Source organism: Clytia hemisphaerica, unplaced genomic scaffold (assembly GCF_902728285.1).
Source record: "Clytia hemisphaerica strain Z4C2 unplaced genomic scaffold, Clytia hemisphaerica genome assembly, whole genome shotgun sequence".
Classification (NCBI taxonomy): domain Eukaryota; kingdom Metazoa; phylum Cnidaria; class Hydrozoa; order Leptothecata; family Clytiidae; genus Clytia; species Clytia hemisphaerica.
In genome coordinates, this window is record NW_027103985.1 from 125,917 (window position 1) to 143,440 (window position 17,524).

At 37.4% G+C, this 17,524-nt stretch overlaps 2 protein-coding genes across 2 annotated transcripts in view; both read left to right on the forward strand.

Moving 5' to 3' along the window:
- The window catches only part of LOC136811085 (homeobox protein GBX-2-like), a 137,075-nt gene that overhangs the window by 96,022 nt on the left and 23,529 nt on the right, over nucleotides 1–17,524 (forward strand). The window lies entirely within an intron of this gene.
- LOC136811065 (nuclear pore complex protein Nup214-like) lies at nucleotides 3,934–17,251 on the forward strand. The gene is made up of 19 exons (XM_067067664.1): nucleotides 3,934–4,016; nucleotides 4,416–4,542; nucleotides 5,065–5,136; nucleotides 5,599–5,747; nucleotides 5,976–6,024; nucleotides 6,192–6,344; nucleotides 6,556–6,626; nucleotides 6,817–6,880; nucleotides 7,356–7,456; nucleotides 7,957–8,054; nucleotides 8,559–8,625; nucleotides 9,131–9,251; nucleotides 9,608–10,846; nucleotides 11,094–14,357; nucleotides 14,579–14,662; nucleotides 14,860–14,906; nucleotides 15,230–15,365; nucleotides 15,557–15,902; nucleotides 17,118–17,251. Exons 1-19 carry the CDS (start codon nucleotides 3,981–3,983, stop codon nucleotides 17,146–17,148), a joined length of 6,255 nt encoding a protein of 2,084 aa, XP_066923765.1. The 5' UTR covers nucleotides 3,934–3,980; the 3' UTR covers nucleotides 17,149–17,251.

Below are 17,524 nucleotides of genomic sequence, written 5' to 3' on the forward strand. Positions count from 1 at the left end.
TGTAAAAGCTTTGTAAGTTTTTATTTCCCGTATTGAGCTGGGAATGTTATTCCAAACAATAGCTGCTCTGTACATAAATGGTCGTTTATAATCAACAAAGGTGAATTTTGCCTGGTCAATTTTTGAAGATTTTCTATTTCCACGTGTATTTGATTTGCTGATAAGTTCCGATAAAAGTGGTGAGCTGAGACCGTTGTATATTTTGTACACTTTACACGCAATGCTTTTCTTATAATAATAAATAATTTCCTTCCATTTGGCCTGTGACAGAACATAGATATCTGGGACTGATTTCTTTATCCGCTGAATGAAGCGGGCAGCTCTTATATGAACTTTTTCAATGCTTGATAGTAAGGCATTGGAACAATTTCCCCAAATCAAAATAGCATACAGGACGGATGGTAATATTCCTTGAAAATAGATGGTTGAAAGGGTAGACTTTGGCATCCCTCTCATTTGGTATAGCTTCTTGACTTTGACACCAAAACTTTTATTAATTTTTTGAGCACATGAACATCCCATTTCAATTCGTCATCGATTGTAACTCCAAGACATTTTGTTGAGTTTATTATCTCAACATTTTTATGACAAATAGTTATATTTTGAAGAGGACCAACAAAGCGATTTTTCGACATAAGCATAACTTTGCATTTGTCAGGGTGGATGGTTAACAAATTTTTCTTGGCAAACGATTCAAGTTGATGGGCACTTCTTTGAAGGTTTTTGATGACAATATCGCTATGTGGATCTGATGTGTACGCTGTTGAGTTGTCAGCTAACTGATCTAGATCACAATCAATGCTTTCACTCATGTCGTTAACATTAACTGAAAAGCACTGTGGGCCGATAAGTGACCCTTGCGGTACTCCGAATTCCACATCAGTACAATCTGAGTTGACTCCATTGATAACAGTGAATTGCTTACGATTCGACAAATAACTCTCAAGATAGGTTAAAAAGTCACCTGATACCCCTGAAGTGCTTAGCTTTTTTAGTAGAATTGGGTGGGATACGCTATCAAATGCCTTTCAAAAATCTATGTACAAGGTACCAACTGATTGGCGGGAGTCGATGGCTTTTCTCCACTTCTCGGTCATATAGAGTAGGATGTCATCGGTCGATCGATTCGGTCTAAAGCCCCACTGGTGTTCGGATTCGAGACAATGCTCTCTGAGATGGTCAGTTAATTGTGAGCAGACAAGATGTTCAACAATTTTACTTGGGAGTAATGATATCGGCCTGTAATTTGAACAATCCGATTTAGAGCCTTTCTTGAAGACTGCAGATACTTTAGAAGTTTTCCATTGAGTTGGAAAAGTACCAGACGATAAACTACATTTGACAACGTACTGTAAACCCTCAACTGAGGCTTTTGGGTTCAAAGATAGGTCCTTAGCGGTGATGTTATCAGGACTCCCGGCTTTTCCAATTTTTACAGCTGCTTTGAACGATTTTTGAAGAAGTTCTTTTGAGAATTGGATTGTAGATATAGTAGGGGTCACTCGATAAATGTACGAGTTCAAAGATCCATGTTCGTCAGTCTGTGGAGGTGTTGCAAGTTGTTTTCCAATATTAGAAAAGAATTTATTCATTGTTTTTGCTTTATCAGTGTCATCAGTAACAATGGTATAATTTTCATTTTTTAAGGGACCAATGTTTCGGTTATTTGATTTCCCTTTGAATTTTTTTACAAGCGACCAGAATGATTTTGAGGACTCGCATGTCACAAATTTCTCTCTCCAGTAATTTACTTTAGTGGCTCTTATCAAGTTGGTGCATTTGTTTTTGGCTCTTTTGTAGTCCTTCCATTCTTTGGAATTTCGTGGGGTTTGTCTTGCTTTATTTAATAGTTTGAAGCGGTCATTTATAGCTTTACGTACATCACCATTCATCCAGGGTTGATTGTTGTTTCGAACTCTCACTTTCCTAGTTGTAATGTGAGAGGAGAAAAAGATGCTCATAACGAGTCGTCTGGGTCGTCAAACATAGAAATAATATGCCATGGACAGGTTTCCAGGTCCTTGTTAAGTTTGGCGTTATCAATGTCCTTGTAATTTCTAACAGAAATCAATTTTGGTGGTGAACTTGTACGCTGTAGATTCAATAAGAAATCAGAAAGCCCCATTGCATATGTTTCTTTTTTTAAAACTTTATCTGGGTTCGATGTAATGGCCAGATCAATAAGTGTCTTTGAGGTTGCAGTGATTCGAGTAATTTTCATTATAACGTTCGTCAAAGAATGTTCAGCAAGAACTTGGTTAAAGTCTTTCGTTAGTTTATTGTTATATTCGGACATGTCAATGTTGAAGTCACCAAGAAGAAATATATTTGATCGATGGTTAAAACGATTCAGAATTAGTGTAAAACTTTGAAGAAACTTTTTCATATTCGGAGGACGATAAATACAACCCAGAAGGTATTTTTGAGAGTTAATAGTTCCTTCTATCCAAATCGACTCGATCTTTGTATCGATTTCAATTTCATCTACCACAAGGTCTCTTTTGTAATAGACGAGGACGCCACCCCAACTGTTGTTAGCTTTTCTGTCTCTCCAATAGAAGAGATAATTGTCAATTTTTAGATCATCATCATCATGCTCAGTTTCGTTTAAGTGAGTCTCTGTGATTGCAAATAAGTCAAAGTTACTTTCTCTTAAAAGAATTCTCACATCTTCGAGTTTGTGGAAAAGACCATTTACATTCAAGTGACCACATTTCAAACATGGGATAGGTGTCTGCAGTTGTTTGAGTAATATTAGGGGGGGATGTTTGGAATAATTTTTTAAGCCCATTTGTCAAAAGTTGCCTTTGGGTATAAAAAGAAGAAAAAATCATGTAAAAATCCTGTGGCACTTTTTTCAAGGTTGCCACGGGTTGGGTGCCACCGCCACTCCGCCAGCAAAATCGAAATTTCAAAAATTTTCAAAACATAGTGAAGTGACCCCTCATTTGAAAGGTATTTTCATGCTGATTAAGGAAATCATGTTTGTAATGGTAAAAAACACTCTGACAAGAAGTAACTTAAGAAGAACGGTCAAAAAATTGCGTTTTTAGCAAAATCCTCAAAATTTCGTCAACTTTGTGTAATTACTTTTTGTGACAGTGCTACTCAACCTCATCATATTGATCTTCTTAATCAGCATGAAAATACCTTTCAAATGAGGGGTCACTTCACTATGTTTTGAAATTTTTTGAAATTTCAATTTTGCTGGTGAAGTGGCGGTGGCACCCTGCCCGTGGCAACCTTGAAAAAAGAGCCACCAGGTTTTAACATGATTTTTTCTTCTTTTTATACCCAAAGGCAACTTTTGACAAATGGGCTAAGAGTTTATGCCATTTTTTCAAAATAACATCCCCCCCTAAATATAGGATGACTGGCGACCATATTGTCTGTGAACTTTTCACCTAAAGGTGCAGGTTGATCGCAACCCTGTTTTTGGTGCTGTAATGATGGGCTTAACAGCATTAAAACACTTGAACTTTTCACCTAAAGGTGCAGGTTGATCGCAACCCTGTTTTTGGTGCTGTATTGATGGGCTTAACAGCATTTACCCGCATTAAACCATATACCTTTGATTTTTGTGTTTGTCTTCTTATTCTTTTTTTATATTGCTCTAAAAGAAGAAAGGCTTCTCCCACGACACAGGTTCAGCCTTATTCACTAATTCTTAATGGAGTGAATTTTTTTATCTGTCTGCCTGACCTATCGTAGTTACCATTGTCAATACCTTCCCATTAACCAAGGTCTTGCTGACACAAGATGTCAGTGTGAAACTTTTGAATTTTTTTTTTTGCGACTGAAAATGTTAAGGTCTGAAAGTTTAATTCACTCAAAGTTTACAAAAATGAAAGACATCTATGCTGTGTTTTATACGATTTTTGTTATAAAATAAATGGAAATTAAAAGCCCTAACTGTTTTCTTCTTTCTTTAGTTTAATAGTAAGAATATTGTTGAAAAATATTAAGAGAAGCCTCAATATATGATGGGGGATTTCATTCCTGAAGTGGATGTAAAGGTGAGCTTGTAATGTTATGATTTCATTGAAAAAGTTTAGCAGATTATCTCTGTCCTATCCTTATTTTTCATGACCTTCTCGTTTTGTTATTTTTGTGTAATTTTAACTGGACCTGATAAAAGGACTTATTCATTTGCTTACAAAATTTTAGAAAAAAAAAAGAGTTTAGGCCTCGTACGAGCACAAATTTTGAGAAATGATTTATGTTTATTCTACTTTGTCAGCATTTGTACCTCCTTTATTATCTTCAAAATTAATATCTTTAAACTTTCAAATAGCTCTTATCGTTAAAATGTTTGATAAGACCTTAGTAATTTTTTATTTTATACACATTGAAAAAGTATCAAAAAAGCCTATTTTGCTTACAAGAAAGGTTATCAGTTTATCATTATTTTTCAGGGATTTGGTTTCCAACAAATGTGTAGATTGAAGATTGGAAATCCTGTTGAAGATTTGAATGAGGAACTAAGTCATGTTGCAGTTTCAAGTAAACATGGATTGATCTATGCGGTTTCCAACAAAACTGGTGAGTCAAGATCATTTCCTTTTAATCTCACTTTAGCTTGGTTAGTTTCAAAATTTTGTTGTCAAGGATGCAGGAAGATGTGATAAAGTTTTGATTAACAAGATCTTCTTTATTTATATTCTTGGATATCCATTTCTTGGTAATCTACAGAGTCTTTCAAAAAAAAGTGTACAATTCTAAATCAAGACTCTTAGAAAACTAATTATTAAAGCTTTTCGTTTTTAGAAAGGTAAAGGACTAAATAATATAAACTTTTGAATGAATGAAAAACGTTTGCATTCCTTTCGTCCAGTTCTGAAAAAAGATTATAGTGAAAATCTTAATTATAACTTGTACCGAGAAACTTGCTTGTGCACTTAAGGAAGCACCTGATACAATAGCCAGGAAGCTGGAAAAGTTCTCAAAACTAAATTAATTGTAATCTGGAATATAAAGTATACCGAGTGGAAAGTTATTGATAAAGGTTTAAAGCAAATAAAAAGGTTGATACAAAATTTGATTAGTTGCTTTTTTATTTTAAAGATATCAAAGTTGTATCAATCAGTACAATCGAGAAGATTGTTTCACAAGGAGATGTCAATGTCAACGAAGCAAGTAAGTTACTTTATTCACTTTTAAATTTTTCATAAACTGATCAAACTTTAATTGATTTTAATATTGGTCTTTGAACTTTGAAATAATAAGTTCTTTGATTTTCACAATCTAAATGAAAAACCAAATTATACAGATTTAGGGGAAATCCCATTTTCTTTTATTATGTAATGAAATCTATGAAAGCTGGAAATTTGTCAGAATTTGTTTTTGTACATCTCTTTGCTCGTTTGAAAGAACTTTATCAAAAAAAATCATGGATTTCAAGGTCTTGTGATTCTACGTTGAAACTAATAAATGCAGCTTTCCGGACTTGATAAGAAATGAGTGAAATTGTCAAAGTTTTTTGCTGATGTTTTGAAATTTTGAAGCTTCAGCAATACGCAAGCCTTGTCTGGCTCAATACAAAGTAAAAAAAAAAAATAACTCATTTTAAAATGTCCATCCTACTTTGATCTTTTTTAGTCACTGAGTTTCCTCTGGTCAAAATTCGTTTGGGAGTTGAGGTCACACACCTTGCTTTGAATAATGATGACAGTTGTCTGTGGCTTGTTTACAAAGAAAATGGAAGTCTGATTCTTGGGCTCATTGATACCAAAATAGTTGGCTTACCGGTAATATCCATACTAAAGAAATTTTTTCAGTTCTTTTTGAGAGGTAGAGTTTCTTCGGATAGCCGAAACCATTTTGCGTCTGTCGTCAGAAAAATGCAAGTAGTTTCAGTGAAAGTAATTTCTTGAAATTTAATTTTGATTCATGATAATTAAATTGTGATGATATGATTTTTAGTTGTTACTGTTAGTGTTAGATCTTTTGATTTTCTTTTTTTCTTTGCTTTTTAGGATAAGTCCAAAGCAATTTTCACAAGCACTTGTCTTGGCACAACATCAGGTTTGTTCTATTTCAATAGGTATCAGAAGTAGACATAATCATAGTTTTTAGAAGGAGTTGAAGCGTCAAAACATGTCTGATCTAAATTTTTTATTTGTGTATTTATTTATTAAAGCTACACCAATCCAAAGTGTTTTGTTTAGTGACTGTTTTTTTCCACCTTACAGATCTTTATGCTAGAAAGCTATGCTGCCATCCAGAGCATAGTAATCTCATAGCCGTTTGCTTGTCGAATGGAAAAGTACATACACTTGAGTTGGATGCTAATAATACCATTAAAACTACTTCTACAAGCAAAGAAGGACACAATATCACTTCAAGTAAGAGAAAAAGTTACATTTCTGGTCAATATTCTGAATAGCGATTTCTCGTAAAATTTCCTTTTTTTTCTGAATTTTAAAGGCCTTTAAAGTTTTGTAAAGCATGCTAAAAGGTAACATACAGATTTCACCAAATGGGGTTGAACTCAAAAGGACTTAGTAAGTATTAGTGGGATGATTTAACTTGTTCACTACCTTTCTTTTATTAAAGTCTGTTGGAGTCCAAAAGGAAAGCAAATTGCTTTTGGTTACGCAGATGGTCGAATCATTCAATATGACAAGGTGTATATTTGTAAAAATTACCTTTTTGTGTCCCTCTCATTCTGTATCCAATTACTGTCTTATAGTCATACAATTTTTCATAATTTCAATTTTTTTTTCAAAGTAAATGCTAGTGTATCAGTAAAGGTAGTGACAATTATAAAGACATACAGAGACATATGACTGTGACTATGTTTCTTTCTTTCTTCAGACATTGGCAACTGAGAAGAAAGCAACACCATCTCCGACCTTTGACGATGGTGAATCTAAAAGTGGTAAAGACATTAATATTCTAAGTACATGGCTACCCGACTAAGAAGAGCTATTTTCTTCATTTATGTCTTGCTTTTGAGAAAATGTGAAGAAAAAATATTAAACGAGAGATGAGAGGATGTCAGCATTGATACCTTTTGATATTGTTTTAATTTGAGTGGATTAAATTTCGCGTAGATCAATTCTTGCGATGTATGCGAAATTTGTTTATTTCTGCAAAAATTGGTCTTCCCAAAAAATTTATTAAAATCAACTATCAGGCAAAACCTTTTAAAATGAAAGAAAGTGAATAAAAGAAGAAGAAGTCAATTTAAAGAAATTTATATGCCAAAATTTCAGGTTCTCGAATCGCTAAAAAAGTCTAGTACGTGAAAATTTATCCTGTTCAGTTATTCACTACTGAAATGTATCATTTTCTACCAATCTCTAAAATCGTTGCTATTTATGTGTTTGATTTTCCGACCTTATTATTTTTAGTTGGAGGATTGCATTGGATTTCCTCATATCTGTTTATCGGAGTTTTTAACATTCCGCAAGAAACTGGTGAAATTCCCAGCGTTGTTATGGTCGCAACAAAGGTAAATAGAAATTACCATGGATTTCTGGTGGCTAGGAATTATTCTAGTTAAACAGGTTGTCTTTATCAATAAAAGGAGGGAAACCATTGGTCACTGTAATCCCCTCAAAATTCTACAAAAATAGAATATTTACAAATTTTTGGTCACAAATTCAAAATATTTTAAAAAGCACATGTCGATTCTTTTCTCTTTCCCTAGAAGAGCGATTTTTTGTGACATGTAAAGGTCAGTCACTTTAAAAAATCAATTTCTGTTATAAATAAAATGCTTCGATTTAATTTTATTTTGTGGCCTTTTGTTAATCATAACATTTGAAAAACACTCGAATCTTTCAGATATTGTGTAAATTTCCTGATGATAAAGTTCCTTTTTTCAATGGAGAAAAGATTTCAGTCATTTAACTTTTCTAATTTCTCAGAACCTCAATTTAATCTTGTACATCCGAGGTTGCAAAATTCCATTACAATGCATTGAAAATGCCTATGATTTGATACTTCTAGAAAGATGGACCAGCTACGTACACAATGTTGGATGATATTTATTTTGGATTTGAAGAAGGGAGAAAACTTTGCTATTATTTCTCACACATCACTCAATGGTAAGGATCAAGATATCAGACCTGACTGGATTGGACTTGCGATCTATTAATTTATTATATATGGTCCATTTAGACAACTCGTACGATCAATGAAGTGGGGGGGTGGAGATGGGAATAACTTTCAAATAAGGTAACTATAGACTAAAACCAGGCTATTTAGGATTTAGAGCAAAACCAGGGACTCTTCTTACGACGTTGAAGATATTGGGGTTGGAAAAAATCAATAAGTTAACAGTTCTAGTTCTAGTTCTATTAAGTGATCACATAATACGCTAACGTACATTATCATGATATTGAAAATAAAAAGTTATTAAAAATACCTAATAAAATGAAAACAACTAAAGCTAAAAGTGGCTGCAAGAAGAAGTAGTGAGACAAAGGGAGGGTCCGTTTATTAGGTACCTAAGTAAGTAACTATAGTACTATTCACCAGTATGTAGGTCCATTCAGCATTTACCTTGTTGTTGTTGTTGTTGCTATAAAGCAATATTTATTTGTTTTCAGGAATGTGTTAGTCTCATTGGCCAGTAACGCAATGGAAGCTGCAACTGTTGGAAAACTTGGTGAAACGGTAAGCACTTTGTTTTTCAGGAAATGATAAATGGAAGGGAATTCCCCTGTCTCAAATAACACTGCAATGATTATAGTTTGAATATTTTCCTAAAAATTAATTCTTTTTGTTAAAAAAGTTATAAGTCGGTGCTCTTATGAGAAAAAGAGGTAGAGGTCTCAGAAATTTGATGGAGTCGTTCCTTGGATCATTTGAAAATAATATTTCAAGGGAGTCAACCCCCTAATTCACTATCTTTGACGACGTCAGCATTGAATTTGAATTTTCTATCAACGGTATATAATATGCCCATGCTTGGTAATAAAAAAACTTTATTATAAAGAGTACTGAAGTCATAAAATTTATGAAAAATTGATTTTGAAGGTTAAAAAATCGTTTTCAAATCAGCCTAGGAACAACTCATCAAATTTCAGACCTCTATATAATGTATCCTCTGATGATATATATCCTCTCTATCCTATCATTTTTGTTATAAGAGCCTTTATTTATCATTTTATTATTTCAGTGGCATCGTTGGGGTTTGCAAGACATAGAGCGTGCCGAGTGTCCCTTGAATGCTGACAATAATGACACTTATCCTGTTGGTTGTCAAATTTCATTGAATTCTACACTGACTATTAAAGTTGGTAAGCTCAACTTATTTGACAAAATCGTAGAGATGAAAATATTACACCCATGTTCATAGTTTCGTACAGTGGAGCCTCTTTAACTCGAACCTCTGTTAGTTCGAATGTCTTCTTAAATCGAGCAAGTTTCATGTCTCCTTCAGTTAACAAAGCCTTATAAACCTTACTTTATAACTCGAAAGTTTCACAACCCGACAAATTTGTGTTCCCTGTGCGTGTTCGAGTTATGGTGACTCTACTATATTTTCATGCAATTCATCCTTTGAAATCTATTATTTCAATAAGCATTATTTGTATGCATCCTTTTTACTTTCATCCTTATGACTATTTAACCACTGATCTTTACACTCTTTCAGATGACCGTGAGTTACCACCAGCTCCCATCTTTTGTATGCTGAACACAGATGGTATACTATGCACTTATCAAATGATCAATAAGTTTCCTGACATCAAACATGATTTCATTGTCCCCCCAACACCCTTACCTTCCGGTGAACCCAGACGGGGCCAAGAATCTTCTGCTCCAAAACCGTTGTTTGGAGGCAGTAGTGCCGCAACTCCAAGCTTTAGCCAACAACAGTCTTCTGTCGGCGGTGGAGCACCTTCTTTTGCATTAGGTGCCAATAAAACAGCTTCATCGAGCCAAGGGTTTACATTTGGTTCAACTACAAGCTCAAGCAGTAAACCTTTCAGTTTTGGTGCAACTACATCAGCTTCGTCAAACACAGCACCATCATCCAGTTCAACCTTCACACTCGGTGCCACACCAGCTTCAACACAATCAAGCTTCTCCTTACCTTCAGGGGGAGCAAAACCTGCTTTTTCTTTCGGAGGTACAACCGCTCAACAACAGCCAGTACCTTCAATGTTTGGTCAAAAGCCCGATGACAAAGCATTCCAACCAAAATCAAGCGAACCTGCAAAGTCTCTGTTTGGACAAACAGCGGCACCTTCAATCTTTGGACAAAAACCAACTGAAAACACAACCAGCGAGACCGCAAAACCTTTGTTTGGCCAGTCAACAGTGGTAACACCTTCAACTCAAGCAGCGCCACCACCAAAGTCACTTTTCGGCCAACCTTCCACATCCTCTGCTGCACCAACCACAAAACCAATGTTCGGTCAAACTCAACTTACAGCATTCGGGGCACCAAAACCAACACAACTAGGGTCTCAACTACCATCAGAAACTTCTCAACCTCTAATACCAGCAGCAGCCACAAAAAGTACCTCATTCAGCTTTGGTGCACAATCAAACACTACACCGCTCAAACATCCGCCACTTCAAAGTACAAACCCACCAAAACCGATGTTCAGCAGTAACCCAGCACCTGATGTTATCCAGCCTAAACCAACAGCTGCATTCCCCAGTACCACTCCAGTCAAACCAATGTTTGGTGGAACTCAGACAGAATCACCAGTTCCTTCAATGAACAAGAACCTCTTTGCGTCACCACAACAACTTGTGGTGTCCATTTCAAGCAAACCTTTCCCGACTCAACCACAGCCGATTGCTGCAACAGCTTTCGTTCAAACACCTCAAATCCCAAAGCAAGCACCTGCCCCAGTTATACCTTCATTCGCTCCTGTTCCAGGTTTGCTCTTATACCCAATCCAACATTTTACATCGACCTTTAAAACGAGATTTTATATATCAATACCATTATTGTAACGGTTAAACTTTGTTAAATGCAAAAGTCAAAAAGTACATGTCTTAGCCGACACTAATTTTACCTTCGCTAAAAAGCTTCCCCCTAAGTATTGATCTCGATAAAATTTTATATTTTCTGTAGTCTATTCCCAACTAAAAAAGGACTTAACAAAACTTTTTTCCATTTATAGATAATCGCATTCCAAGTCCAGTCATACCACCAAATAAGATGGCTCCACCGCCCGCATACCAAGCCACGCCTTTATTGCACCAACCAGTGGCTGGAGGTATCCACCAGAAACGCGAACAAGACATTCTTTCGCAGACTGAAAAACTGGACACAGCTCTTCAGAACCACATTAACGAGGAGATCAACAGCTTCAATGAAGAGCTAGAAGCGTTCACCAAAGCCTTTAGTTCTGTCACTGAACGAAAGGACCTGATTGGCTCCCAAGAAGAGATGGAATCACTCACCAACGGCATCAATAGCTTCTCCGCACATATTGACGAATACAAGACAAACATGGAAGAAAATAAAACTGAGAGTAAAGAGCTGAGAAACGGTGTTCTATCCAATTTCCAAAACATCGATGAGGCGTTACTGAGGAAAGAGAAAACTGAGGATAGGAGGTACACCAATGTTTTGAAGTCCCGACAACTCGATCCCGTGTCTGCCAGACAACGAAAGGAGTTGAGAGCCCAAACAAACCATTTGGAGAATCTATTAGGTGAAATCAATGTTGCATTAGATACAGAATGGGAAGAAAACCAGATCAGAATGAACAAGAATCGCCAGAAGCGTGCACCAGGGGCTCACCAGAATCAACAGATCTACAAAACCATTGAAGCTATCGAGAAGATCACAAATAATCTGTCTAACCGTATCAAAGGCATCTCTTTAGAAAGTGAAGAGTCCCATTTAATCACCATGAACACGACAAGACTCAACTCTCAAATGTCCGAGAAGAATTCTACATCTTCAACTACCGTTACCAGTTCCAAAGACTCGACAATGAAAATGAACCAATTAAGAGAGATGCTTAGTCGACGTGGAAATACACCAGTTCGCAAATCGAAACAGTATTCCTACCCTGATATCTCCCTCGCAAGCAGTTCAAGTTCTGTTTTACCGACTCCTCATAATAAGTTGAATCCAAAGGCTACATCAACACCGGCAGTCGACCAAAGTTTCTTTTCTCCGAAATCAGATGGGGCCTTCACAAACAAGATGCAAACACTCTCTGAAGAAGGAAATTATGCAAAAGCAGCTGCTCAGAAGCTTCGAGAACAACAATCCTCGTCAGCTTTTACTCCGAAGGCCACACCATTGTTACCAAAGGCTCCAGAGAACACTCCTGTAACACCTGTTGTTCCGCAAGTCCTCAGACACCAGCCCCCAGAGTTGGCAACCCCTGATCGTGCTCCAAGTATCACAAAGAATTTGTTCGGACAAACATCTGCAATGTCTGCTCAAAAGGATAAAGAGCCTGTCTTCTCATCAAGCAGCTCTTTCAAAGGATTTGTTCCTCAAAACCAATCACAGCAACCAGTTGAGAGTTCATCCAAACCATTAAGCTTTGGTGGTATTGCACCTAAACCAACAACTGATTCACCAGCGAAATCACTGACATCATTTGGTGGATTCGGTCAGCAGCAAACTTCCACTGGATTCGGAAACACTAAACCAGCAGGAGGATTCTCTTTCGGAACTCCTGCGTCATCTGCTGCACCTTCACAACCGAAGAATGAGAGTTCTTTTAAAGGCTTTGGTGTATCATCCAATACCACTACCACTGCTTCATCCAGCAAACCGGCTTTTTCACTCACTCCATCATTAAGCAAGGAAGATTCTCAACCGTCAGCCGTTACAACTTCAGCCAGTTTGCCTTCAATGTCTGCAACATTTGCTTCAAAATCTTCTGTCGCAGCTACATCAAGTTCAAGTTTCGGCTTTGGTGCTGGTAGCTCTGCATCTACATCTTTCGCAGCACCAAACTCCAACGCAACCACGCCTTCGTTATTTGGTGCTCCTCCCTCTTCAAACATTCCATCTGTTGCCAGTGATCAGAAACCGGCTGCTACTGTAGTGTCAAGTCCAAGTGTGTCTTCATTGTTTGGTAGCAAACCGCCTGCGACAGCTCAAGTGAAACCAAGTCCTGGAGGATTATTCGGTAGTGTGGCAACTTCAATTTCAGGAGAATCGAAAGCCGAAGAAATAACGAGCACGCCAGGAGGTTTGTTTGCACCTACAGGCGGACTATTTGGTACACCAAAGACTGGAGGGTTGTTCGGTTCAAGTCCAGCAACTGTTTCATCTGCACCACCTTTTTCATCTGCACCACCGACTTCTTCAACAAGCCCTGTAATCGCCAAACCATCTACTGCAGCAGATCCGACATCAACTTTCCAACTTGGTACCAATTCAACTTCAACAACAGGAGGAGCTTTTAGTTTTGGTAAATCAACCACGATACCTGCCACCTCGACGAGTGGTGGATTGTTTGGAACACCAAAGTCTGAAGCCACATCGTCGTCAACAACAACTGGTTTTTCGTTTGGTGCATCAACTTCAAGTACATCTACAGCTGGCTTCACTCTAAAATCATCAGAAACAAGCACCACTGTGGCTACGTCTACCAGTTCCACTGGGGGACTATTTGGATCTACGACATCTACATCGACCAGCGGTGGCCTATTTGGTACACCAACAACAAAAGCCACTACTTTAGAGTCATCTACCAAACCATCTGAAGGCCTCTTTGGAAGTTCAGCTACCACAAACACGGCGACAGGAGGACTATTTGGCAGTACTTCTAGAAGCTCATCCGGAGGTCTCTTCGGAAGCAGTACAATCACGACAACAACCTCTTCTGGATCTTTCTTTGGTGGTTTAAGTGCAAAGGAAAGTCCTTTTGGAACTGCTTCTGCAACCACAAGCAGCAGCAATGGAGGAGGTCTGTTTGGCAACTCAACAGCGACAACGACATCAAGCTCCGCAGGAGGTATGTTTGGCTCCTCGACAACCAAAAGTTCAAGTGGTTTATTTGGAAGCACAGCTACACCCTCATCAAGCTCTGGTGGGCTTTTTGGAAGTTCGGCGACCACCTCTTCTAGCTCAGGAGGTCTTTTTGGCAGCACCACTTCTAGCTCTTCAAGCTCTGGAGGACTTTTCGGAAGTTCAACTACAGCCACTTCAACAACATCTGGAGGACTTTTTGGTAGCTCGCCCGCATCTTCTGGTGGGCTTTTTGGTAATGCAGCGAAGGCAACTGCATCAACAGGTTTATTTGGAAGCACGTCTACAACCACTTCTACGTCCGGTGGTGGATTGTTTGGTAGCACAACTGCATCAAACTCACCATTCGGTGGCGCTTCTGCAAGTGGAGGATTCGGCTCAACGAACAAATCGAATCAAGAATCTTCTGGTGCTTCGAGTTCTGGTGGATTTGGTGGAGGTAAATATTCTATTTTCACAGCTTCTTTTTTGTACCTTTGAGGAAGAAATAAGCTAGTATCAAATGGTCAGTTTGCTGTATTTGTTTAATGATCATAATCATCGATATCAGAATTTGTGATTTTTTTGGTGGTAGGCATCCTCTTCATGCCCAATACCCGATAGGGACCAACTCATCTTACCAGTAGCGTAATCAGAAATTGTTTTGGGGTTTCATCCTAGGTTTTGGACTTGGTGGAAAACCAATCAATGATCCGAACAAAAATCCATTTGGTAGCACTCCTGCTGCAAATGTCGCAAACACATGTAAGTTGATATTCTTTTGTTTTTCTACCAGTTCCCTCCCTTGAAAATGTTTGTTGTTCATCGGGTGCGTCACAACACAATGAACTGAAACCATTCTGAATTTTATCGAAACTTCACTTTCACCAGTCAATATGGACTGATGTTAGTTTTGTTAATTAATGTTCAACACGGTTATGATGTATTCGTTTTCTTTTCAGCATCCAATTTGTGGTTCGGAGGATCAACAACATCCACCTTTGGAACTGTATGTTTTATTCACTCTTTCATTTTGTATCTTTCACCTAAAGTCGAGATTTGTTTGGGCCAAACTAATTCCTTTTTATCTACCCGCTAAAATTGACTTTGTGGGGTTTTCCTTGCATTCATCAATGGAACTTATATACTTATATACTTCTTGAAGGTATATTTACTTCCTGCTGAGAAGTATTGGCCGTATTTTGAATTCAGTCCATACTCGTTTTTTATGAACAAACTTTTGAGCCTGAGGATTTCTACAATGGACTCATTTATATTTTTTATCAATGGTAGAAAGTTAACTTTTCATTATCCGTGTTTATTCTCAATTAGCAATCTGGTCAATCTGGCCAATCAGGTGGAGGAAGCTTTTCAAAGGGATTTGGTGCTGGACTAAGCAGCCCTCAAAACTCTAACAGTACATTCGGTGGTGGAAATAGTGGCAGTGGGTCTTTCGGCTCTACACAAGGTAAATTTTCTTCGCATTCAATGTGATTTTCATTTCACGACGAGTAATTTTTCAAAAAATGAAACTTGTTCATTCCTGTTCATTCAGTTTTATACAGCTGAAGATTGTTACAACATGAAACTTCAAATACAAGTAAATTGTGTGTTTTTTTTCTAAGGTTTTATGCATGTAATTATCTCATTATCTTTCAGCCGCTTTTGGCGGGACCCCAGCTTTTGGTAGTGCACCAACGTTTGGATCTCCATCAGGAGGTGGTTTTGGAGCGGCGCCAGTATTTGGAAGTGGACCCACGTTCGGCGGAAGTCCGCCTAAACCAACATTCGGTGCAAACGCACCTACATTCGGTTCAACAGCCAATATGGGTGGAGGTTCCACATTTGGTTCCAATTCAGCGGTATTCGGTGGAAGCGGCGGTGCTTCATTCGGAAGTCTGGCGAACCAGTCTGGAAACGCACCCACTTTTGGTGGACAGCAGAGCGGCGCCACATCCTTTGGTAGCATCAATCAACAAGCAAGTGGAAACTCTAGTACTTCACCGTAAGTTCCTTACCCTTCCTCAAAAAGATTTATGTCAACAATCTTAATAATTGATAATCAACCTTACCATGGACCCAACGGATTAGAATAGGTGGATTAACTTCTCTCGTTGCTCCCAAGAGAGATCCATTGTCTTCTCATTGTTACAAGAAAAATCTGTAAATGACTCTGCGCACTCCTCGTTTAGTTTTTTCATTGTTTTTATAAGAACAATTTTCCAATTTATACAGTTTCGAAAACGAATTTGTCCTATGATTCGATCAATTTTGATGATTTTGCAAATATTTTAAATCCTGCACTTAAGTTTTAGCATCAACAAACGCTAGACCAGTTTTAATGTAAATTTTTAATCTTTTGTCAATGGCAATCTTCAGATAAGTGAAAATTAACGTATGGTCTATAACTAAGAAACTATCGATGGGTCACGAATGGGTTGCATACTGGTGAAAGAAGACTGTATTTAGAATTAGGAAAATAAATTTCAAATTATTTGGCTAATTTCTGCATTGGATAGAAAGGGCTAAAAAAGTGCATTTTCTTATTTAAAATGTACCACGTGATACGTAATGACCAATGAAAATGTTGAAAGTAATGATTTTTTACAACTTTTTAAAACTTATCAAGTTTTAATTGCTAGCAAACTCGTAAAAAAGTTTGATAACCTAACGAGGAGTGTTTTCTATGAGTTCTTAATCCACCTATTCTAATCCGTTGATGGACCTTAAAGCTGGAATAATTATCTCCATGTCAGTCCACCGGTTGGTTGGAAAAATTCTGAATTGAATCTATTTTATGAAAACTCTGAATTGGAATGGGCTCTTGCAGAAAATACATGTACATGGGGGTGGATATTTTGTCCGAGGTAATGAAAAATCTGCAAAATCTGCCTTGTTTTTTTGGGCAAACTTGCTCTGTTTAGGGGTAATTTTGAATGTCCGGGGGTCAACTGATGCTTTTCCGGGGAGGGGGGGGGTGAGAGAGGGTGTTATCCGGGGGTCAAAATTCACAGTGTCCGGGGGTAAATTTCAAAAAAATGTTCTGTCCTCCACCCCCCCCCCTCATGTACAAATACAAAAGATTTCTGGAAGAGCCCAATAGATTTTAGACTATTTTTAAATTAAATTACGTGAAGGGCGTCTCCCAGGCACCTATGGTATCGTTTTCCTATGGGCTTTGGTTTGTTGAAAATATCAATGTTATTATTCTTTTTTTTAGATCTGGTTCACAATTTTCGAGTTGGCGTTAATTTTTATATTGTTTTTAAATCATATTTTGTATTAGATATTTTCATTTAGTTCATTTTTATAATTACTTTTGTCATTTTGCATGAAAAGACATTTTTCCCAGTACTCAAGGGATTATGCGGGCTTGGGCTTATGAATGATACAGTAAGATCATTGAAATACACTGTATTGGTTGTTGGGAATAAGAATGTCCTGGGTGGAAATTTTTTGAAAAATTAATTAGCGGGGGAGGCTATTAGGTACTCAGTGAATCTGCTTTTTGTGTACCTTAAGGGAAGAAATTTTCGCGGGAACAAAATTTCGCGGTTTTCGCGGATTTTGCCTAAAACCGCGAAATTAAGTTCCCGCGAAATTTTACAAAATCGTCAATCCGCGAAA

What these genes read in the sequence shown, in the direction of transcription:
- LOC136811065 (XM_067067664.1), top strand. Translation starts at nt 3,981, where the DNA reads ATGATGGGGGATTTCATTCCTGAAGTGGATGTAAAG. An exon ending in AGGACACAATATCACTTCAA is followed by an intron (nt 6,345 to 6,555) that starts GTAAGAGAAAAA and finishes CTTTTATTAAAG; the next exon opens with TCTGTTGGAGTCCAAAAGGA. An exon ending in TGCAAATGTCGCAAACACAT is followed by an intron (nt 14,663 to 14,859) that starts GTAAGTTGATAT and finishes TTTTCTTTTCAG; the next exon opens with CATCCAATTTGTGGTTCGGA.